Source organism: Anser cygnoides, chromosome 17 (genome assembly GCF_040182565.1).
Source record: "Anser cygnoides isolate HZ-2024a breed goose chromosome 17, Taihu_goose_T2T_genome, whole genome shotgun sequence".
In the NCBI taxonomy this organism is placed as follows: Eukaryota; Metazoa; Chordata; class Aves; order Anseriformes; family Anatidae; genus Anser; species Anser cygnoides.
The window spans coordinates 5,917,618-5,941,685 of record NC_089889.1 but is presented as its reverse complement, the minus strand read 5'-3'; the positions used below and the strand labels follow the sequence as shown (position 1 = coordinate 5,941,685).

At 36.1% G+C, this 24,068-nt stretch overlaps 2 protein-coding genes across 10 annotated transcripts in view; both read left to right on the top strand.

Moving 5' to 3' along the window:
• The first annotated feature begins 334 nt into the window (after nucleotides 1–334).
• STX2 (syntaxin 2) lies at nucleotides 335–18,264 on the top strand. 3 transcript variants are annotated; one of them, XM_066979265.1, is made up of 11 exons: nucleotides 335–492; nucleotides 6,908–6,979; nucleotides 7,463–7,562; nucleotides 9,743–9,817; nucleotides 10,622–10,695; nucleotides 10,896–11,004; nucleotides 12,716–12,789; nucleotides 12,895–13,032; nucleotides 14,415–14,525; nucleotides 14,656–14,704; nucleotides 16,170–18,264. In XM_066979265.1, the coding sequence occupies exons 1-11, from the start codon at nucleotides 463–465 to the stop codon at nucleotides 16,301–16,303; spliced, it is 966 nt and encodes a 321-aa protein (XP_066835366.1). In that variant the 5' UTR covers nucleotides 335–462; the 3' UTR covers nucleotides 16,304–18,264. The 3 variants fall into 3 exon arrangements, with proteins under 3 accessions (XP_066835366.1, XP_013028887.1, XP_013028888.1); XM_013173433.3 differs by having other exon boundaries at nucleotides 14,656–14,783; XM_013173434.3 differs by lacking the exon at nucleotides 14,656–14,704.
• A 504-nt stretch (nucleotides 18,265–18,768) lies between these two features.
• Nucleotides 18,769–24,068, top strand: part of RIMBP2 (RIMS binding protein 2) — a 155,454-nt gene continuing 150,154 nt past the window's right edge. For 2 of the 7 annotated variants that reach the window (XM_048051117.2, XM_048051118.2), the window contains exon 1: nucleotides 18,779–19,331. In XM_048051117.2, coding sequence (XP_047907074.2) covers nucleotides 19,329–19,331 — 3 coding nt within the window. In that variant the 5' untranslated portion in view covers nucleotides 18,779–19,328. Of the gene's footprint in view, nucleotides 19,332–24,068 lie in introns of all 7 variants that reach the window. The other 5 variants (XM_048051130.2, XM_066979264.1, XR_007159127.2 and 2 more) reach the window with 4 other exon arrangements.

Here is a 24,068-nt window from a genome sequence, read left to right as displayed (position 1 = left end):
CTGCAGCCTATCCACATGGCACACCAGAGGATTAAATTCATTTAAAACAAAAAAAAGCACATAACCACAGAACAGCTTTTCCCAACTCTTCCCATTGGAATTCCCTTGCAGGCCCAACGCCCCTCCCTAGCCTTCGAAGCGCCCGCCGCAGCCACATCCCCGCCGCCCCCCCGCGAGGCGCCGCCGCCATTTTGATTACCTCAGCCCCGCCGCGCCGTCAGCAGCGCGAGGACGCCTGCGCGGGGCCGCGCGCCATTTTCCCCTCCATTCCCTCCCTCTGCGGGGCGCATGAGCGGTGCGGGTGGTGGCGGCCGTGAGGAGGGGCGGGGGGCGGTGGCTGCTGAGCGGAGCCGGCTGAGGGGCGGCCCCGCGGCGGGCAGGGCCGGGCTGGGCTGGGCCGGGCCGGGCCGGGCGCTGACGGCTCCGAGCGAGGAGCTGAGGGAAGGCTGAGGGGCCGCGGGGATGAAGGACCGGCTGGCCGACCTGCAGGAGGTGAGGGAGGCGGGAGCTGCCCGGGCCGTTACTGTCGCGGCCGCTGAGGGACCGCCTCGGGCGCGGCCCCGGGGCTCCGCGGGGCCGGCGCCGCGTAGGAGGAACGCGGGGGTTGACCTGGTGGCCTTGAGGCCCTTTAATCTGTTGGTGCGGCTGGCTTTGGGGACCTTCTTTAACCTCTCGGGGAGGCTGGCTTTGGGGCGTTTTAAGCTCTTGGGGAGGTTGGCAGCGGGCGTCATTGCGAGAGCGTTTGCAAAATGGGAGCTGGGAATGGCCGGGCGTGCTTTTCCGTCCCCTTGTTTGTGCGCTGAAAACAGTCCGCTAAAAAAAAGAGGGGAAAAAAAAAACGGGGGAGAGTTGAACCGAGATGCCTCGATGTCCATCTTCAACAGGATACGGCCTGGTTTAAAAAATAAAAAAAAAACTCAAAACTGAAAATAAATGAAAATTTAAAGTACGCAGGAATTTCTGTGATAATTCCCAAACGCCACATACGCATAGAACTTGGCCTGTGCTGAGCTGTGTGAAGGCTTGGGGCTCGTTTGCCTTGAAATTTTAAGTTCGTATTTTCCAGATCAGAAAAATATGTTTTGGAAGTTCCATCTTTAAGTGGTGCCAGTCTCTTTGCTTTTTTCTCCAAAGGGATGAATTGGCATGCAAGGTCATTAGATTACACTATCTTTACCAGGAAAGATATATCGGAGCAGTGCCAAAGAAATGAGTGTTTTCTTTCACGTATACTTCGACCCTTCTTCTGTTTCCTGTGTATAAACATGTCCAGGTTATAGGAATATGCGCCAAATTTCAGTAGTAGTACTTGCTTCCCAGAAAGAGGAAGCGGTAAGTGGTGATCTGCATTTGTTTTATAATGCTAGACAAGTACACTTCCTTTTCACAGAGGGGAAACAACAGTGGGCTGTATGTATTTTAAAAATAAATAAATGAATTGTTACAGGTTTTTTATTGTAACTTAGGGGTTTTATGTAGATTTTTTTAGGCCAGCTTTAGTATATGATATCTAAAAACATTACTGCAGGAGGCTATTTCTTTAAATAAAGCATTGCTGCAGTAAGTTACTGCTTTAAGTCTAAACACAAAGGTCAATATTGCTGAATTGCTTCATGTGTTCATCAACAGAATTAAGTTTAGAATTAATGAATAGATTTGAGACTTGAAACTGAAGCTTCCTTATACCTAGAAGGAAGTACTTTAACATCAAGTGAAGTCAACATCTATTGAAGTCAGTCTGCATTTTATCACTTAAAAGTTCACCGTTGGCATGAAGATTTGAAAAGTTGGGTGTCACAAGAGGTGGCCTTTGTAAAACTTGATTTGCACAGGGAATTTGCAGAAGTAGTTATTTCTATCTTGCCTCTTTACCTGAAATATCAAAAAATAAGATTTTTTGAGGTTATTTGCATGTACTATTAAAAAGATTTTGAACAGCAATTAACGCTTATTTGCCTATTTTCCATAGCGTTTCAATCTCGTTAGTGTAGTTCCATAGTGGTTTATTTGATTAAAGCATTCAGTGAAGGGTAGAGCTTCTATATTGTCATTTTTAAACAGGCCTGGGCCTGCAGAATCTTCAGGAATTACTGAGTCTTACCTCTTCCCCTTAAAATAATAACGTTTTGTATTGCATTGGTTACATTTTACCTGTCAGCTTCATCTGCTGTGTTTTTGGCAAAGACATGATGTGCCACACAAATAAAGTTTGAGATGCTGATACTTCACCTAGTGTACACACTGTTCAATTAAACATGGTACTGCTTCTAGAAGAAACTTATATTTAAGTGTGCAAGTCCTTATTTGTGCTTGTGGATTTTAATTGACAGCAAGCAAGTTTTGTCACTAGAACTGGTAATGTTTACCTAGATTTTCCTATGTCTTTATAAAGAGGAAGAAATGTTACTTATCAGTGCTTATGGTTCATTAAGATATAAAATTATCATAATTTTTTGATACTTTTGTTAATACCCTGTATTAGGTAGTTAAACAGTGCTAAAATAGTTGCTGGATAAACTGTTGTAGACATGCGGATCATTCAGTCTTCAGGTAATACTGCATCGTCCTACTTCCCAGCTCGAAAAAAAATCATTCCTTTTTCAGAATATGGGAACCTTAGTTGTATTTGTCTTCTTCAAGGGGCTTATTTTAATAAAACTTGTAAACTATTCTAAGCAGGTCAATATGAACTTGTTTCAGCATTAGAAATCTCAGTTATCATATATATTTCTCAAATACAATTAATTTGATAGTTGGTCAAACTGTTTTGGGGTATTCTTTAGCCCAAATGAATGTAAGATTAAAAATTTAAAAAAAAAGGCTCTCTCTGATCCAATATGCTGCTTATAGCAGTGGTCAATAATAGATATTTAGGGAAGAAAAGAAAAGCAGGGTAAGTATATAGCAATGATTTTCTAGAATATTTTCCAAGTCTTCAATGATTTAATGTTAAGGGATACAAGACCACCTCAAAATGACTTCACAAGAGCTGTAGGATCTGCATTCAGACACTGTGTTCAGCATATTTAGCTAGCGTTAGATATTAAAAACACATGGTCTTTTAAAGGTCTGTTTAACAAAAAATGCTCCAATGTTTTTGATATTGTTAAATGACCTCAAAGAAGAGGTAAGATGTAAACCCCTGCTTTAGCATGATATTTTAGATCTCAAGGTTGGGGTGCAACCTTCATAACACACAAAAATGGCTATCTCGAATGCTCAAACTGATGTAAAGGTGTATGTTAAAATCCATTTTTCCTGTTTGATAGGTAAATCATTTTAAATATATTATTTTTATCTCATTATTCTTGAGTGTTACTGAGGGAATCTTAAACTTTGAAAAGTGTTTAGACTGCACTTGATTGTAGCTTTTTTCTTGTAAATAAGGAACAGTAACTCGAACAGAAGTGCACTGATTTTTGTAATCTGTTTCTGTGCATTTGCTTATTGTCCCCCAAACTATTTAGGAATGAGTGAACAACCACAAAGTCAAAAATGTTAAAATGGAGAGAATCGGGATAATATGGAAAAATATAAAAGGAACCTTTTCAGAAATGGGAAAACGTTACTGGCTGCTTTTTTTCCTGAGTTAATCTTTCACATTGTCCTTCACTCAAACACAGAACTCCCTGAAGAAGAGCTTTGTTTTCCATGTCATAACAGCATTATTTCATATAGTTGGTTATCTTATGACGTTTTTTCTGTGTTGTACAGCAACGCTACTAAATTCGTGTTAATGATTGACCTGCCAAAGCTGCCTGATAGATCTCCTTGGTAAGGAGAACCTCCTCAGTGAGAGAAGAGACTTGCTACTTTAGTATAAAAGAATTCTTGAAACCCTGATGCTGTATGATGAAACTGAAACACCTCGTGTTCCAGGTCAGCAGAGAGCCTCGCACCTATAGATGGCTGACATCTAGAGCAATACCTCTGGAATCTGAAATTCTCTGAAAAGTACTTAAAGAGAAAAGGCTTGGAAGGCTTTGACATTAACGTGGGAGATGTGATGTAAGAATTAGTCTTTCTAAAGATAGGCTTTTTATATGGAAAATAGAATAATGAAGTTAGGAGAGACCCACGAAGGTGCTTCAGTCCAACTGTCTGACTGCTTCAAGGCTAACCAGAAGTTAAGGCATATTAATGAGGGCATTGTCCAAATGTCTCTTGAATGTGCGTGCATGGGGCATCGTCCACCTAAGAAGCCTGTTGCAATGTATGACCACCCTCACGGTGAATAATTTTTTCCATACTATCCAGTCCGAACCTCCCCGGGCGCAGCTTTGTGTTGTTCTCACACGCCCTGTCCTCAGGGAGCAGAGAGCAGCGCCTGCCTCTGCTTTCCCTCCTCAGGAAGCTACAGAGAGCATCCAGGTCGCCTCTCAGCCTCCTTTTCTCTGTACTGGATAAAACAAGTGATTCTAGAGTGTTTTAAAACACATAGGTAGTCATTTTAAAAGTAAGGGGTTACTTGTATAACAAAGGTAATGAGTTACTTGGTACAGGCAACCATAAAGATTTACAGTATCGTCAACATTGCTTCCTTTTACGCCATCCAGTTGGCTGAGTAATGTGGGAGTGCGTGAGTATACAAGGGAGTTAAGTTGCAGTTTGCAGGGACTGCTGTAAATCTAGTATTTGCAGTCACTCAGATGTGGTTTTTGTATCAATAAGAACTTCAGTACAGTTATTTGTTCTGTAATTTCTCTGGACAGATTTTAAAGGAAATGTTGTCCATTATATAGAGAGAGCAGGGAGGCACCTGCTGCATTCTCAGGGTGGGAATAGGATGGTGTGCAGGACCTCTGCTCTCATCGCGGCATGCTGCTACAGCTTCTTGCCTGCTTTTTATCAGGTATTTTTTTTGTGATACTGCTTATGCTATGGAGGTGAGGCCTAGGAGGAGGAATACCTTTATGCTAAACTCGATCTTGGTTGAGCTGTGTGCTTGTGAAAAGGTGTGTCTCTTACGTTGAAGAGTTAGTGAATAAGCTGTATTTTAGGTAAGTGATGATTTAAGAACATAAAGAACGGAGGTTGACAAGTCAAGTGTCTTTCAAGTGCTGATGTTCAAGGTAGGGAGTCCTTAAATCTTTCAACAAATTGCAGACAGCCAATTTGTCTGTCATTCATGTCATTGCAGCCAAATGTGAAAGTGAAATGTGCGTGGAACTGACTGAGGCTGCCTGATCACACGACTCTGCCGTTCAGCTGCTATAGATATGGCTTAACCAAATGACAGATAAAAAATCTTACTCTTAAGGCTGACTCAGGTATTTAATGTTTTACTGAGATCTTCTGACCAACAAAGCAGCTGACATGCTGAATCTCTTAACCAATACCATTTTAATTATTTTTAGTTTAGTACCAAAATACAGGATTTTCTTATAACTAGAAAAAATATTCTTTACACAGTAAATGTAGGCAGAAGGTGTTCTTTTACATAGATGATTAAATCAAACATCTTTCAAAATGTATCTCATTATTAACTTAGACCTGGTAGCTTTTTAGTGCTGTGTCTTTAAGTCTTTTATTTCAATTGGGGCACTGGTTCCCAAGCATAAAAAATCAAATGATTTCTGACAAAAAATACTGTTATGGAGCTTTATGAACTCCCTGAATTTGCAGGAGGTGGGGAGGGAAAAAGCTGTCACAAAGTATAAATACAAACTTTCCATGAAGATTTGGAGCACTCCTACTATTTTGATGCTTAGACTGTTGATGAATGTAACTTTATTAGGTAATAGCAGTGTTTTGACATTGGATTAAATTGCAGAATTATCATGCAAATAACATACATCTCATCTAATTTAATAAAACCAGAAACAAAGAGCTTATTGGGTTACAGGATCAGGGTTTGGAAGCAGAAAGTGGGTGTTAGAAGATCAAAGACAGAGTGGCTTGCAAGAAAAAGTTTTGAAAATGAAAATCCTTTATTTTACCCATCATGTGGTTTGGTTTTTATTTGGTGATAATCCATGGACTGCAGTAGGACACACTAATTAGTATTTTGTTCTAATTTGGGTTCAATGCAGTTCAAACAGTCTGCTCTGCAGAGGGAACTAGAGGTCATGAGAGCTGGAACTGCGTACTTCTGTGATGCACATCAGTTCTCTCTTCCTTTGACCAAATTTGAATCCGTTACTGCGGAGAACCACATGTTCTGCTGGGCTGGCTCATGGTTTAGGGAAGTGTGACTCAGGGCATGTGTTGGGCTGGGTGCTCGAGAGATCTGCGAGAGCCAGCATCCGGAGTTGCTGCCTCACTGGCTGCGCTTCTGAGGGCTTATCAATTATGTAACGCATCTATGCGTAGTGTAACATAATTGTGTCTGAATTGGTGTGGAGTGGCAGCTTGAAAGCACCCAAGGGCAAAACTAGTACGGAGATGCTGATAGCATTTTGTTCTTTCATTTGATGTTTGAATCATTACATCACATGCCAGAAAGTCATGGACACCCCTCTTTGTATTTCTTTGTGAGGTTTTCATTTACTGTCTCGGTTATGGTGAAACTGGATGTTATTTTCTGTTCACGTAGGACTCACTGTGAAGTAAGCATCTTTACGCTGTGAGAGAGTTAGGTGTTTATATAGAGAGATGTAAAATTGTATTTCAATACTTTCTTATGACAGGGAATGAAAACTGTAAAATTGCATATAGCCTGGTTCTGTCCTGAAGTTGTTTACAGAGGAGTACTGCATTAGCATTCACAATTTTATGGTAGTCAGGTGACTTTTTTGACCTCTCCGCTTATTTGTTTTCAGATTACAGTCCTCAGAAGAGAAAAACTTACTTCTCGTCAGATTATTGATAAAAATGTGTATGCAGGAGCAATGTGGAAGGAACCTTCCTCGTTTCAGAACAGTATCTTGAGTTTTATTTCATAGATTTGTTTTGTTGTCTTTTGCAGTGTAAAGGAAATGAAGATGGAGAAACAGTTATTGTTGAAAAAGACCATTTTATGGATGACTTCTTCCAACAGGTATGGTTTTATGTACTCTTCACTATACATTCTGCATTTCTCAGTTATTTTTGTGATTAGCTTAATTTTGAAAGTAAGCCATCTCATGGGCACCTATTACCACGCATTTCTTGCTTTGATAAATATCATGTTCCTATTCCATACAAAGTAGCAAAGTATGGGGAAGATTCTGTTCTAACAAATAATTGAAGACACTGGAGTTTGATTTTCTGTGTGCCCCCCTGCTATGTTTTCCTGTCACATAAAAGTTCGTCATGGCACATAAAAGTATGCATATGCTCTTTTGGTTTTGTTTGTTTTTAAAGAAAATAAATTATTTAGATGTTCACAGATAACTACTATATACATACACTGCGATTTCTGTCAAATATTTACTAGTGTTGCAATTAAATACTTTAAGACTTTTATTAGCAAAGATGTATTTAAAAAAAAAGTCTTCACATGCCATATTTTAATTCTTTCATTGCCACATTTCTCTTCTAGGTTGAGGAACTTAGAAATAATATAGCAAAAATAGCACAAAATGTGGAAGAAGTAAAAAAGCAGCACAGCATTATCCTGTCAGCCCCAAATCCTGAAGGAAGTGAGTATCGTATTTTTAGATTTCAAGTATATATTACCAGATTCTCTAAAATCAATTTTGTTTGGTTTAGGTAAGTTTTACTATGGTAGATAGCTGTTCTCAACACCTCTTAATTTAAGGCATGCCTAAGTTTGTGCACAGGGTGTAATGAACAGGGAAGAAAAGATGCAGTGGTATTTTTGCAGAATGTCGCAACAGTAGCCTAAATTTTTTTGTTCTTATTGATGAAAACTGAACTGTGGTTGTTAATTCTTTTTTTTTTTTCTGTATCTTCTTCATCTGTTTGTAGATGGGCATATGTGTGTCTTATTGACAGTGATTTTGCTAATTGATTCTATATGACTTAAAAAAGCAGTGAACCTCAGGTTAATAAGGGTTAGTAATTGATCTGATTGAGAGCAATTTTTATCACAACCACAGTAATGCATTTGAATTGTGTAGGAACACGATATTGCTCTTGTGAATCTGTTTTCTTCAGGAACTCCAATAACAGATCTAGTTAAGTGCTTCATGAATATGCATAGTATTTTTCAGAAAATACAGGTAGTGTGTGACACAATTTTTTTTTTTTAAGTTAAAAGCAATGAGTCTGTGATAAACTACAGAACTGTCACTTGAAAGACTTCACTGAATTTCTTCCTTATGACCGACAAAGAAATATTACCGTGAAAACATTACGTTAAGAAAAGGCACAAAATATTTTACCTGGTTTAGGTGGTGATTTGGGAATAACATTTCCCAGGGCCTATTACAATAAACAGGAATCTGATAGTAAGATTTAAAATACCTAGGAATATCAAACTCCTTAGTATGATTATGCTATATAATTACAGGATCTCAGGGTTGAGTTGTACATGATCCATGGCTTGCTTGAGCTACATTGGTAGTTCAGTGTTCAAGTGCTTAGCTGTTGTATTTAATGATGTCAACAATGCAATTTTTCTGTTGATAATTTCAAAAAACATTTTTAATGTGAAGATCTATTTTTGACAAGACCGGAAGAAAGATTGCAGTGGTACAGCCTCCACCAATACAATTGCTGGATCTGGATTTTATGGTTCCCTTCTAAGTCATTTCTGTGGGCAACATCAGCTTTGCTCCAAATGCTTCCTCTACAACTTCCTCGCAAGGGGGAGTGGAGAGGCAGGTGACCTATTCTCCGTAAACACCAGTGATAGGACCCACGGGAACAGTGTTAAGCTGAGGCAGGGGAAGTTTAGGCTGGACATCAGGAAGAGGTTCTTCACCGAGAGGGTGGTTGCACATTGGAACAGGCTCCCCAGTGAAGTAGTCACTGCACCAAGCCTGTCTGAATTTAAGAAGCGATTGGACTGTGCACTTAGTCACCTGGTCTAAACTTTTGGGCAGACCTGTGCAGTGCCAGGAGTTGGACTTGATGATCCTTATGGGTCCCTTCCAACTCAGGATATTCTATGATTCTATGATTCTGATAGTTGCCCCTGCACAGACAGGTGCTACAGTGACCTTTCAGTGGCCACCACATTCTGCTGTAAGGAAGGAGTACGGGCAGCTGTAAACTAGTAAAGCAGGATGAATGTCACCAGGGAATTGAGATTAAAGAACATGATAAAAGGAACAATCAGAGAGGTACTACAGCAATAAGTGTTGTATCACAGAGTAATTTATGATTTCTTAGGTTTTTTTCAAGTAGAATGGAACAAAAACAAAACACCAGTCTCTGCTGTTTCCCAAGTACTAGTTTCTGCTTTTTATTTTTTTTAACATAATGGCACAGAATAATGAAGTGGATCATCCAGGTTAATTCAACACAATATGGGAGCAATGCTAGCTTAAAGTTTCTGTTGCTATCTTGTTCTTGTTGCTGGGTGGTATGTTACAGTGCAGGGTTGGGAGTCAGTGACCAGGGTGGTTTGAACATCTTTAAATGTTAAAAAACTGGGCCTAAAATTAGATCTCTTTATCTTGCTGTTCATTGTTCTCAATCGAATGAGATCCATGAGAGTGGATGTTCATGTTTCACATTGCTTTACAAAAAATAAATAAATTACAGTTTAAGAACTTACATCACTTACTAATTAACTGTGTTTCCCCTGGTCATACATAGTGTCCAAAGATGATGACTTGAATGTCTTTTGAGAAGGCTACTCACTGATTTGTTATCAATCATCAACAGTTCTGGATTTATTTTTTTTTTTAAGGAACAAAAGAAGAACTCGAAGAATTAAATGAGGAAATAAAGAAGATTGCTAATAAAATCCGAGCCAGGTTAAAGGGTAAGTTGTGGGGGGAAATAAAACTGCCATCACTTATAACATATTCAGGATGTTAGTGGTGTTACAGAGTTAATGCATTGCAGTTGGCCTTCTAAAACTTAACTCTGTTATGTATGTATAAATTATCGTGTACAACTCCTGCCGGGTAGTTCCTAAATTTTAAGAAAATCTTAAGAAAATTCAGAGTATAGTTATCTCATTCGTTAAGCCTTGAAAACAAAATGTTCAACTTTTTGCACTGATGTTTATACAGATCTGTTTTTTTTTGTCTACTTACATAATTTGGAATTTCCTAATTTGACTCGCTTCATTCAGGCTAAGTAATTTTGCTATTGGCTTCCCCTGTAGTAGTGCCTTTAATTGTTCAGCATAGGCTTTAAAATATATTGACTGTTTGAATATTACTCGTTACATTTAGTGTATGTTTTTGTCGTTGGCCTTCCATAAGCATGAGGGTATGTTTACCCGTTACGTTTTTATCACTTAAATTGCAAGAGCAGCCTATTTTGTTAGACCTTTTGAACTGCTCCTAGAGTAATAGATGTTAGTGTGACTCTTAATAGTATTGAAGTAGTGTTTTAAGATCTATACACAATAGAATTGCAGAACCTATTTAAAACATGTATGGACTTCACTGCCCCCACACTACACACACATGTATATGCAAGAAAAGTTAAACATCTTTGTGGGGAGCCTTGTACATCAGAAAAGTAATGATTAGTAGTATTTACCAAATAACTTTGAGCTGCAATATCAAATTTACTATACCGAATGTTGACTCAATATTCTTGTATTTGCTATTAGCTATTGAACAAACTTTTGATCAGGGTGAAAATGCTAATCGGACATCAGTGGATCTCAGGATAAGAAAAACACAGGTATGACAATTTAAGAAATGTAAAGAAAATAAAAGGATGCTACTAAATCAGTGAATGAGTTTCACTTTTCGGAAATAATTCAGAACTCCATGTTCTGTTTTATTGAAATTTAAATACAGTTTTCAGTTGTTGTGCAGTTGTACTTGCTGTACTAAGAATAAAATTAACTTTTTGCACATTTTTAAATCCTGTAAAAACAGCACTCTGTATTAGCTCACAAGTTTGTGGAGGTCATGACAGAATACAACGAGACCCAATCTCTTTTTCGAGAACGCAGCAAAGGTCGGATACAGAGACAATTAGAGATAAGTAAGTGACCTGAATACACTTCTTTTTTAAATAAATAAATTTTAAATGTATTGTTATACCTCCATTGTTTCTTATTGCTTAAAGATAGTACAAAACATCATGCGTCTTGGACACCACCTTTAAGCATGTGAATGGGAGGGAAAAGAATTCTCAGATGGCATTAAGTCTTTGCTACTACTCTTCATAACAACTGTAAAAAATAGAGAAAACTAGATAATAATAATAAAGTTCTTCTATTGCAAATTATTAAATATCCTTTGTTTCATTTATTTCACGTCTTGAAACTGCAGAAAAAACATTAAGCTTGCGTGCAGAAGCTGTTGTAGAGATACTGAATGTGTTCCGTTGTGTTGCTAAAAGCCATTCCCAAATTAACATGCTAATAACAACATCATCTCTTTTTATGCTATTCTTTTTGTGTCAATAAGAACATTTTTTTTGTAAGTTCAGCTGCCATAAAATCAGTGCTACCATTAGTTATACTCTAATCATTTGTTGAATGACTGGCATTGCCTTATTTCATTGTTGATTATGAGGAATATTCAGAAGGGCACCTAACTCTACTCAGAAGTACAGTGCCTACTTCAGAAAGTGTCTAAAATACCAATAATACCTTGTACCTAAAGTTGGCCTTTTTAATATCACCTGTAAGGGCAAATAAATATTTTTAAATGAAAAGTGCAAACAGAAGAGTTAGCAAATCTAAAATTTTGATTTTCACGTGCTTTTCTTTTTCATTGGCTTCCCATGATGAGTATGATTCAATTCAACATTTCAGCGTAGTTTATTTGGCAAGTTAATTCACTCATGCTCCTGTGGGAAGGGACCCTAATATCTCAGGACATGGTTCTTTTAAATTAATGTTATAACCTAATTTGATTCTTTAGCTTTTCCTCAGCACTAAAAATTTTAAAGCAGGTTTTGCAGCATTCTTGGGTATTAATATCACAAGGTAGTATTAAAATTAATTTTCATCTGATAGGACAGAATTATATAAGCCATTTCTAATCCTTGCTCTTCCCATGTAAAATAAATTGAATGTCTGTATATGATGTGCACAATACAAATAGCTTGAATATGCTCTGTAACTTAAGACATTTGCATTTGTTTTACCACTGTGATGGATAGGATTCAGTTTGCTTAAACATGCAATAATAAACTACATACATTGTTAGGTGTGTTATGCAAAGTAGAAGTGAGAGTACTCCATGGGTAATCATCTCCTCTGTGGGGAATTTGAGTGTAATCCTATGTTAGCTGTTAAAGACTAATTTACATAAAGACTTTATCCATCACACTGTCATTGGTAGGAGGGAGGAAGCAAATTAGGTGCCAATGTGACATGATTGAATGGGTAAATATTGAGTGTTATGTAAATACTGTTTGTATCTTCAGTTCTTCCTTCTGGAGGACACTCAACAGGGTTCATAGGTATATTGTAAATGTTTCTGATCAAACTTTTCAGTCTGACCAAAAGAAAAAAAAACACAGGAATTCTTCATCCCAGTTCTGAATCTAGCACTGGGGTTTTTCTTCCTACTTGACATTTTCTTTTTTTCATATGCAAAATGGTACTTGGTAATGGCTAAACACTACATTGTTTTATCTTGAAAAATATGCAATACAAGAATTTTCTTCGAGTTGTTATCCTTCTGTAAAATTATGTTTAATAATAAGTGATGTTATATGAAGTACTGTATTTTTATTCTAGCTGGAAAGACCACCACTGATGAGGAACTGGAGGAAATGTTAGAGAGTGGTAATCCTTCAATTTTCACATCTGATGTATGTATTTCTGGTCCAGTTATGCCTGTCATCTGTTCTGTTTCTTCTGCTATTTAGAAGTTTGTCAACACTTACTTGTGTCTGTATTTTTTTGTTCTTCCAAAGATTATATCAGACTCCCAAATAACTAGGCAAGCTCTGAATGAAATTGAGTCGCGACACAAGGATATTATGAAACTGGAATCTAGCATACGGGAGTTACATGAAATGTTTATGGACATGGCTATGTTTGTTGAGACTCAGGTAAACAAACTAATTCAAATACGTATACGTAAGTGGGATTTTTTTCTTTTCTTCCTCTTTGAAATATAAAGAAACAATTGCTCGTAATCAGATAATACAGATTTGTTTCTTAGTGTTTTTTGACTGAATAGACTATATGAAAATTAACCACTGAAGCTTTTTGTATTGTTTTAGACAAATTTACAGTCTAGATGTACTAATAGTATGTCCTACGGATTGCTGAGCATAGACTTTCTTTTCAGTTGTTATATTTAAGTATTTTCTTCAATGTACTTGTGTTGCAGTATGCTTGAATGTTTTGTGCGTGTTTGAGTAAGAACAACTCTGTCCTGGAGTGATGGCTAATGTCTTAGAAACTTAGTATACTCACAGACATGGTGAAGGACTGCTGTGGTAGAATAAAATGTAGATTTATACAATTTACATATGATACAAAGGTATGATTCCTGTTTTAACAAGCATGAATGTAAACAGATTGATGGATAAGACATTCAAGTTGTCTCTCATATTGTTTATCCTGAGGTGTGTGTAATTTGTTCTGTTTGTAGTCTTTGCTACTTAATACCAATTAACAGAAGTTAAAAGTATTTTACTTAGCTCTTAAATTCTTTGAGTTCTGCAGGAGAGTGAAAAGAATAATGTTCAGGGAGAAGCTTTCCTGAAAAAGACTTTTTTTTTCATTGGGTTTTGTGCTGAAGTTGTATGCTGCTTTGATATTAAATCTATAGGCAAGGCAAATTGGTAGTAGTTTCCTAATTAATTAGAAATGAATAAAAATTACTTGTGCATCATTATTTAATGCTTTGCTGTTTACTGCTGCTGATTATTTCTTCTGATGGACAGAAACACAGGTAATAGATTTACTGTAACTTTTCACCAATCTTCCATTTCATTACCAAATTTCATTCATCATAATTTGAATTTGGTTATGTGTTGACGTTCTAAACATTCAACTCTGCTTTGCTTCCCGAAGTTTATGGTTTTTTTAGGTAACTGTTAAACCTTGTGTTAAAGTAGTCAATATCTTTTCCCACTTCCAGGCGCATCAGAGGTTTCTGACCTTTTAGTATGTCAGTTTTAGACTGGCTGTTAAAACATACCTCACATTCAAAGGTATGTTTTCAGAGGTTCAATTTTTGTTCATTCAAAATGGAGAAAGATGCCTACCTTGCCCTTGAATGTTCCTTGTTTGTTTAGAACTTTGAGCCCTTGCTTCTCATTCCCTTTTCCCCATGACACATCAAAGCAGAAAAAAAGTCCATTGCTGTTATGCAAATTACTTTTTTTAAATATTCATTGCTATTCTGTAGCCTTTTTCAGATTAATTAAACAAGGATCCATGGATGCCAATAATTAATTTTTCTTCAACATTTCATTTTAAGGGTGAAATGATCAACAACATAGAAAAGAACGTGATGAATGCATCGGATTATGTGGAGCATGCTAAAGAAGAGACAAAAAAGGCAGTTAAATATCAAAGTAAAGCACGAAGGGTATGCTATCTCTTTATAATTGTGCTAATAAGCATGTTTACTTAAAATGTATGGATCTAAACATTGTTTTAAAAATTGAAAATGCAAGTTTTAATGTGATATTAAATTAATAATGCCTTGTTTTTAACAGAAAATATGGATAATTATCCTTGTGTCATTGGTGTTGATTGCCATAATTGGTCTAATTATTGGTTTGTCTGTTGGTATTCGGTGATGCTTGGATAACCTCAGCATGCATGAATTCCTGCCAGTGCGGCAGTAAGTAACTAATCAACTAATTTTGCTGTTGTTCTGCTCTGACAACCTCTTTGGACTACTAATCCTTACTATGTGTGGAGTTAGTACTGAGGGGGTGAGATGACTAGGTGGATCCTCCTCTGTCTCTGCATACTGCAAAAGTTCTATGCACGTGAATATTGAAAATTGTGACATCTAGTGGTAGTTTTTTTAGTTTATCATAAGACCTGTAAACAAAAAATGAAATGAGACAACCCAGCTTATTGTATCAGTCCTTTGATTATTTTATTTTTATATAAAGAAAGTTTACATCAGCAAACAGCCTGCACTAAGATATGGATTTCTAATTGGAACTTTGTCAAATGTAGTTTTCTATGGCTTTAAACAGAGCTTTCATTAAAGTAGGTGTCTACAAACATAAAGCTGGGTATTTTGCCTTGCAGAAGATACATAAATTTATTACTTTAAAGCTCTTTTACTAATAGTAGACCAAATGAAACCATGTGACGATGCATTTATAAGAGGAAGTCTGCAAATATTCCAACCTGAGTTTGAAAAATTTTTCAATTTTCAGAATTTTGCTGTACCAATCTGCCATTTCTTATCAAAATGACTTCTAGCCAGGCTAAGCAGATAATAGCACCTAACTCTTCTGGGACCAGTAGAAACCCTACCTTTTATATGTAGGATCTTCAAAATACATATGAATCTCTATGAGATAGTATGTCATTTCGGACCACTAATCATTAGGTTAGTTGTCTGTACTAACACATTTTTAATACTAAAGTTTTTACTTTTGGTATTATAGTTTCTTTTCACATTTGGTTTATGGGCAGACAACACGCTTTACTGTATCATTGCTGATAGAAATATCTGACCTGCTGTCAGACCTTGATGCATCTACATGGAATCCAGTTGTGTGGGTTTTTTTGTGCAGGTCTTCTGAGCTACTAGCTATATACAAGGTTTTTACAGACATTTTCTTGAATTTGTCTAAGAGTGCAATTGTAGAGGTTTGAGCAGGCTACAAATATTTATCCAAGGATTGGATTTATTGCAGTAAGCAATGTTACTATTCTTAGGCTTGACCTTAATAAGTAAATGTTTATTATTGCCGCTGTTTCTGTATGTAGTAATATTTACAGAAGTTTCGTATGGGTAGTAACAGCTATAAAGAAAGCTAATTGTTATACAAATAGCTACAACTAGTAGCTATGGTTACATATGTTAGAAAAGAAAGGATAACAATAGGAAATCATAGCAGTAAGTTTTATTTAGAAGGATAATTCAAACATTTAGAATAAATACCAGTGTAATCGATTTGCTGTGGGTATGCATGTATTTAAACAGTTCTTTATCTGACAAGGTACTTCAATCTAAACTTTTCCTTTTTTTTTTTTTTTTCAGAAATTAATGTTCATTATTATATGTGTAACTGTATTACTTCTGATTCTTGGAATTATCCTAGCAACAACACTATCATAGCAAGTATATTCAAAGAGCTACGAACCTTCAGCAACTCCAAAATATGTCTTCAGTAAAGCCAAACTTTTTTTATTAAAGATGCTGTACACCCTTAACACTGTTACATGATGATTACCTATCACTGAAAGGCTAAAATGAAAACAAAATCACTCTTAATGTTTACTTATAAATGAAGAACAGAATGTATTAGGATACGTATGGATTTTCATCATAAACTATACATTTGTAAGACCAAAACTTGCTTTTAATTGTTTTGAACTAAAGTAACTTAGGATGTTTTCATACTTCAGTGTTATAAACAGTTCAAATAGGGAGTTGAGAAACTTGACTTTTGACTGTTTGACTTTTTTATTTCTATTGCTACTATAATCCTAATCACAGATTTTATAACCTTACTGGTGCTGCTTCTGTTAGCACTCCTGTGAACATTTTTATGAAATGTAGCTATGTCTTTAAGTTATTTAGTTACCTTAGCCTAAGCTTAATACTTTATTAAAATATTCTTCAGCAAGTGCTAAAATATTTTATCCAGAAAAGACCACTTAGATATTTAATGGTCTGCCTCCTACATTACACTTTAAAAAGCAAAGGGTTTTCTTTTTCTTTTTTTTACACTTTACATTTTTAATCTTTTCAACATGACTAAGGTTAATTGCTTTAAGTATTTCCTTTACCTTATGGTAGAAATGTTTTCTGGTAAAAGAATACAGTAATGAAACACACAATTTGAACTTCAGCAAATAATTTTACAGTCTTTGTTCAAACAAAACTCATGGATCAGTTTAGCCGTATTGCTCATATGAATGATAAAAATCATATGATAAAATTATTTTAAAAAATCACATCTTCTGTAAAGCCAAGTCAATATTCATTTTCAGAAGCTTGCTAATGTTGTTGTGTGAATATAGTACATGGGGAGAAATGCAACTCCATTAGAAAACTCCAGAACATAATGCAAACTAAGACACTGATTTGTTATGAAATTTATGTATTATATAACATGTATGAAGTGTTTTAGTATATACATATTGTTGTAATGCTAGCTTGTAAGACCTGAAAGCTTGAAAGACTTCAAATGTAACCAAATAACTGCATTTAATGTTAAAGGTTATTTTTGTATTTTGTGTGTAAAATATTTGTAACTTGAATTTTTGATTTCTCATTGTTTAGGATGTCCATGTAGATATGTAGATATATTTACACTGTAAGAGAATTAGAGGAATGTATAATGTGTGCCTTTCTAAACAGACTCTAAAACTATGCTTGTTAATGTTTCCAGATATTCAACTATAATGTTAATTGCAATAACTGTCATAAAAGATTAGAATCCTTAAACTTACGGTTTGTGGAAAGTACCTGAGGTTATTCACTAAAATGTAACTCAGTCTGTTGACTAGCTTCATAAAATTCAGCAAAGTTTACAATATATATTGTATGTATGAATACTTGCTTTGCTGTCCAATTATACTGTGAATATGCTACAGCTATTCAGATATCATATTATTTTTTTTAAAAAAAAAGACTTCTGCAAGCCAGCCATAAAGAAGTCGCTTGAAAAAATTCAACTTCATTAACGAACAATTTTTACCTCTCAGCCCAGAACACTCGCCAATGGTTGTAAGGAAGTTTACAAACAAAGTAAGGAAAGATTGGTTGCCTTAGTGCTCATTCTAGGTAAAATATATTTTTATTCTATAGTTTTCTAGAATTTTAATAGTAAATATTATTTATACAGATACAAAGTACATTGAGGGGATCAGTTCTGCTGTTCTACGGCTGGTTATCTAAAATGTCGCTCCAAATTTGGCTGTGTTGATTCTTTTTTAATTTATAATGCAATAATTTGCCCATCAAGAACAGAAATATGAATAAGTCGCTCCATGCTTTTTTACTTGTTATACAGCTGCCTCAGTTTGTTTTAAAACAAAACTTGTTTTTCACATGAACTTTTGTTCTGTTAATATTGTGGGGGAGGAAATCTCTAACCTATGCACTAATAAATTTATCTACACAAGTATCTTGTTGCTATTATTATATTCATGATGTTATCGTGACCTTTGTGAATATTTCCAGTAAGTGTTTGAATAAGGCACACATGTCAAACAACTACTATCTATGCCTTAGTCTGATTATTTTATTTCCTGAAACTCTTCACCAAAAAAAAAAAAAAGGGTGTAGAGGCAGGCAATACTGAAGATATGAAGGGGAGTCATTCATATAAAGCATTCCCATAGAATTTTATTGAATATTAAACTTGATAAATAGAGGAGTTACATTTGGATAAAGCTAGTCATGTATTTTCACATTCTGTATAAAAGCACGTCTTTCACTATCCAGAAGTAAAATAGTGGCATCTCATTGCTGCTTCTTATGGGGATGCCACACCCTCTGTACAAAAAGCACCAACTCGGAACACAGATGAATTCAATAGAATGAACTAAAATTCCCCAAATCGGTGTTTTCATTCTGTATTTTTTGCTCTGTGATATAAATACAGAACAGACATTTCTAGGCGATGCAGCATTTGTTTAGCGTAGCACTATGTGAGGTTTAATGAATACAAGCCTGATAAATAAAATTTAGAAGACAGAAGGAGCTGAAATAACTTCTACCTAGGAGGAAAGATGCTTTTCTGTATAAAAATTAATTTCAAAAAAGCCCTTCAGAGAGCTGTGCTTAATGTAGATTACTCAAGAGTGGCTTGGGTGATTTTTATTTATTTTTTTTAACTTCGATTACACAGTGTTAAACTTGATTTGATATGTTCTTAGGGCTTGTATGTGACTTCTGAAAATAACCATGGCATGCTTCCTCACGCTGCAGTCAGTGGGTCAGCCTTTGCACCTGTGAATCAACTCAGTCTTTTCTGTCATATACAGTAACTGGCTCCTCAGTTACATAGTGCTGCTTGCAGACTATTTTCGTTACCTCTGTCAAACATGCAAAGTCCTTCTGCACAGTAGTACAGCACTTACAAATCAGCTTTTTGGAATAAAAAAGAGCATTTTATAAGCATTTATAATCAGGTTTTGAAGAACGAAAGTACTTCTCAAAGATTTTTACGAAGGGAAATTTATAGAAATGGTAAGTAGTTACAAAATAATTGTATATTTTAAAGAATGTTTTGATTGCTGCACTTACAAGCTGCTTTTGAATCTTCTGTAAGTAGGGGGAAAAGGATTTTGATATTGAATAGTAAATTCTGAGAAATTGCTAAGTTATACAAGTAGCTAACTATATATAAGAGACTGTGGTCTGGGAAGAAAGCAATTTTGTTTAATGCATACAAAACCAAACTGTATTTCCTGTATCCACACTTCAGAGAGAACATGAGACTATATTGGCTCAGCCCGCGCTAGTTTCTCTCGACTCCAGTAAACTGAGCTGTATCAGATTAAACTAACACAGAGCACAGCTTGGTTTAGAGAATATGGCAGAATTAATACGGACTCATCAGAGGTGCCATTTATATCACAGCTCACTTTACAGTCCTTGTATGTAATTTTACAGAAAATGGACAGGCATTTTTTAATTGTCCGTGCTACGCTGTGTCAAAATCTATTAATGGGATTTATGTTTTGCCATCTTTCTAGACATTAAAATTTCAAGAAGCTTCAGTTTAAAAAACTCTGATTTCAAAGCGCTTTACAGAAATTGGCAACGCTGCTGTTACAGAGAACATTGTTTGCATTTTACAGATGTGAGAAATGATTTAGGGAAGAAAGGTGAGCTGAAAGAGCAGGTATCAGCACCGAAATTTTCTGCAGGTTTTGTTTTTTCAATATCAAAACTTTGGACCCTGTACACCCACTGCAGTCATGAGTTGCACCCACCACTGTAAATAAGGTCTAAATATGGTTCCACATTAAAAGCGACAAGAGATTCCCACACAAGAGAAACTGCCATTGCAACCTGGCACTCCAGCGTTTGAAGTAGCTTGGGAGTAAGCTATTTGCCCTGTCCTGGGGGTACCGTAGGGATGTGGGAGGTAATGTTTTTTCCCTCAATAGTTGTAATCCGGCGTAAGTAATGCATTCAAAAGCGACAGAACCATTTCCTCTGCTATTAGTCCTGTTTATCTGGTGGTTTGGAAGAATGCTCTTTCGCTTCGTAGTGCATCTTCTGAACAATGTTATGTGATTGGTTTAATCAGTCAGCATTTCTGATGGCACAGCTTTTCATGCAGGTTTTTCAGCAGTGCTCTTCAAATACCTACAGGAATTTGTCCACAACATAGATGCTGTGTGTTGGCTAGAATATTAACTGACTTGGCAGATTGACTTGTTCTGTCCCTGTTCCAAAACAGCAGGCCTCCTGGTCGTTAACTGATGCTTTAAAAATATGAGTAGAGCCTGCTTTGTTTTATTTTTAATGTATCGATAGGTTTTACAGTGGAAAATTAAATACATTTTCATTTAGAACTCCACCACCACCTCACCACCTTGGATTGTTAATAATGTAAATTGCAGCTGCATAGAGATGTTCTGAGAAAACAATTACTTCCTATTTTATTCTTCCAGGTTGTTCCCTAGGATTTTTGATTTAAGCATAGCTAGCCATCAGGAACTGAGTCTAGGCAGAAGATCTGATGCCTGCAATCTACTCAGATCAGATCGGCATTGGTGAGAAGTAATGGTAGTTTTGATGGAGGGGGTCTAAACCTAAGGAGAAAACCCTACTGCTTCTACATTTACAGCAAATACGGTAGGACGCTTGACATCTGTTGAGGCAAAACATGAGCGTATTAATATAGTCATGTATTTAAAAAAAAAATCACACAATGACAAACACAAAAAAACAGTTACAGAAGGGTTTTTTTTTTCATTTTGTTATGAATGAAAAGTTTAGTAATTTAAAAATGCATAGGAAAATATAGTCAAGAAACAGAGACCAACCATTGAAAGCAGTATAGATGGTGGTTTATTTTAATTCAGTTTTCTAGGGGGAACTACTTAGATCTGATCTTCAAAGTGAGCAAATTAGATCATCTACATAGGTGCAGGATGCAAGGAAGCAATTTCCAGGTTTAAAGCCATACGTGCTGGATAAAGTTAATTCTGCTTAGCCTCTTTTGTTCTATTCTTAATGCCTCCTACTGCCATGGAAGAAGGTTGCTTATGTTCGAAAGAAAGAATCATTTCACACACAGGTTAGTAAAAGTACAAAAAAAAAATGATAATTTGAATTGCTGATTCAGTTTCTTACACATGCATCCTTATTTAGAGTGGTAGTCTGACTTGCTTAGAAATTTAGTTTATTGCTGCTGTGAATCTAAGCTAAGCCACAGCTATCAGACTGAAGCATTCAAGTTCTATGATTAGCTAAACACAAGATGGAAAAAAGAGGTTAGTTGTCCTGCTGTATTACATTTCAAGCTGTGAAGTACTGATAGTTGAAGGCGCCACACAAAGATGCATCTGCAGGTAGATGGTTAGGAAGCCAGTGGGAGTTAGGAGTCTAATTGCACTGTTCTAACTGAAATAGAATTATATGTTCAGTTTAAAGCCATAACCATTAGGATACACTTTAACGACTTTTAAGTTCACAGCATTGATATCTTATGCATTCACTATAAAAAGTATCATAGTATCTTATTAGGTGGTCAATAGTGTAATAGAGCAGGAGAAAGAGAACTGGAAATTGAAGGAAAACAAGTCAACATTTACCAGCCTCCCACTGCGATGGACTCTTACAGGGTTACTCTTCATCCCTGAATACTCCATTGTGTGGAAACAGCTTGTAAACACTGACAATGCAGTAATACAGTAGGTACTACAATGAAGAATGCTTCATTGTATTTCAGTATTTTGAGTATGTATATTTGAGTATATATTAAGATCCCTTTCCTCCATACTATTCATGTTATTTTTCTAGCCTTCTTGGTGGTGACAAATTTTGTGCCTAGTAACATATTTAGGATAAACTTCTCAGTTTTGAAGTAGTACAATATATATGTCTATTACTGCTATCTTTATACACCGTAGAATTGTATAAGGGCATATATCATCAGTGTAGTCATACATGTTTATTTAATCTTAGCTCTCTAGCCTCAAATAATTTCTATATAAAGCCCAGCAACTTAAAGAACTTCACTGTCTCCAGGTTACCTCCTTGAAGAGAACCTTGAGTTCCCTAACTGTTGCTTCTTTTTTCTAAAATCAGCACATTAATTGATGGGGGGGGGGAGGCTCCACTGTAGGCTATATAGTTTCTGCCGATCTCTGTTTTCAAAATGTAAGTAACAACCATTTTGAAAATTAATTCTCTTAGGTTCAGATGTTGCTGATTTGTCTGTTGTGCTTATTCTATCTAAAGGATTGCATGATTGCTAATTTACTCGCAGACATCTTCTTTTTGCTACTTTATTTCTTTAATGGACTTTTGGCAAAGGCCTTTTAATATACCATGACTTGTAAGCAGCAGCCTTCTGCAGTGCTACAGATTGACTTGGGACTTGACCAGGAAAGTATTTACCAGCTCTTCATGCCGTTGTTTGAATTACTGGCAGTATTCACTTAATGGGAGGGGGGGGGGGGGGGGGGGGAATAATAATAATAATTTCCAAATACAGACCTTCTTACCTATGGAGCCATCTCATTGCACGTCTTAAAGTTTTTTTCCCATTTCTCCTGGTCTTTGACTTTCCTTTTGTTGTGGCAGTTGGTTCTAGAGGCATAGTCTCTTCTCTTATTGAATCTACCTCACGGTATCTGTAGTGAAGAAAAGCAGCAGTATGTATGCTTAGTAAAGGTCAGTCATCGATGATATGGATGAATCTTGGTTTCATCCACACTGCTGCCTACTATCTTTAAATGGCAACTGCACGCAAGTGAATGTAACTGCATCAGAAAGCAAGATGAAGAAAAAATACAGAGATTAAAAACTCAAGCAGCTTTTAACCTTCTGAAAATTTGCAAAAAATGTTTCAAAACATTTTGGTTCTAAGTCAGTTTGTGCAGATTTACACACTGCATTTCTAGCTCACATAATTCCTCTGCTTTTGATTGTCCCTTTTGGCAATTTATTCAGTCTAGATTTAGTGGATGGAATCTCAGAGGAGAATAAAAGCCAGTGTTTTGAAAACTAATGAAGTAATTATCTAAAGCATTATTTACAATAATTATTTAGAAGATAATGAGACCCTTTAATTATGTTTGTTCTGCATAGCTAGCCTTTCAATAATTCAGGGTACTGCTGTTCAATTTCCTCTATACTCACTTTGCACATTAGAAAAATGTCACAGCTGTTTGTAATGCACAAATATGGGCCCTCGTTCTCGATCTCATTTGTCACATGAGAATCACCTGCTCACTTTGGTTTGGAATAGGAGGCTTTTAGATTCAGGCTTCTCTGACTCTCCTCAATGTAGCGTGGAACAAAATAAATCATGGGTGAAATAAAGCTGAGCCAATTAAAGGTTGTGTTATGGCTTTATGGGGGCACTACTATTTATTAACATGTATACATTAATTTAGTAAGGTTTCTGTTAGTATTATTACAGGTAAAGTTTGACTTCAAGATAACTTTCATTTTGGTAGTCATAATTTTATTTGAAACTTTTTTTTTTATATAAAAGAGCCCTACTCACTTGTGTATAAGAAATTCAGGGCATCATTAGTATTTTAGTAGCTAATAAAAATTTTATGTGTATTTTCATATGTATTTTTGAACTTTCCGCTAAAATAGATAATTCTGGTTAGCATGTAATTATCAATGGCTAAATATTATATCGTTCCTGAGGAGATCCATCTTTTTGTCACAGGCTATATCATCGTTCCTCTGTACAATTGTGGCAAGAATAACTTAATGTGAGTTTTAGCT

Excerpts from the sequence above, each read along its gene's own strand:
- STX2 (XM_066979265.1), top strand. The coding sequence starts at position 463 with ATGAAGGACCGGCTGGCCGACCTGCAGGAG. Across the intron at positions 6,980-7,462 it reads TGGATGACTTCTTCCAACAG|GTTGAGGAACTTAGAAATAA; the intron begins GTATGGTTTTAT and ends TTTCTCTTCTAG. Across the intron at positions 10,696-10,895 it reads TCAGGATAAGAAAAACACAG|CACTCTGTATTAGCTCACAA; the intron begins GTATGACAATTT and ends CTGTAAAAACAG.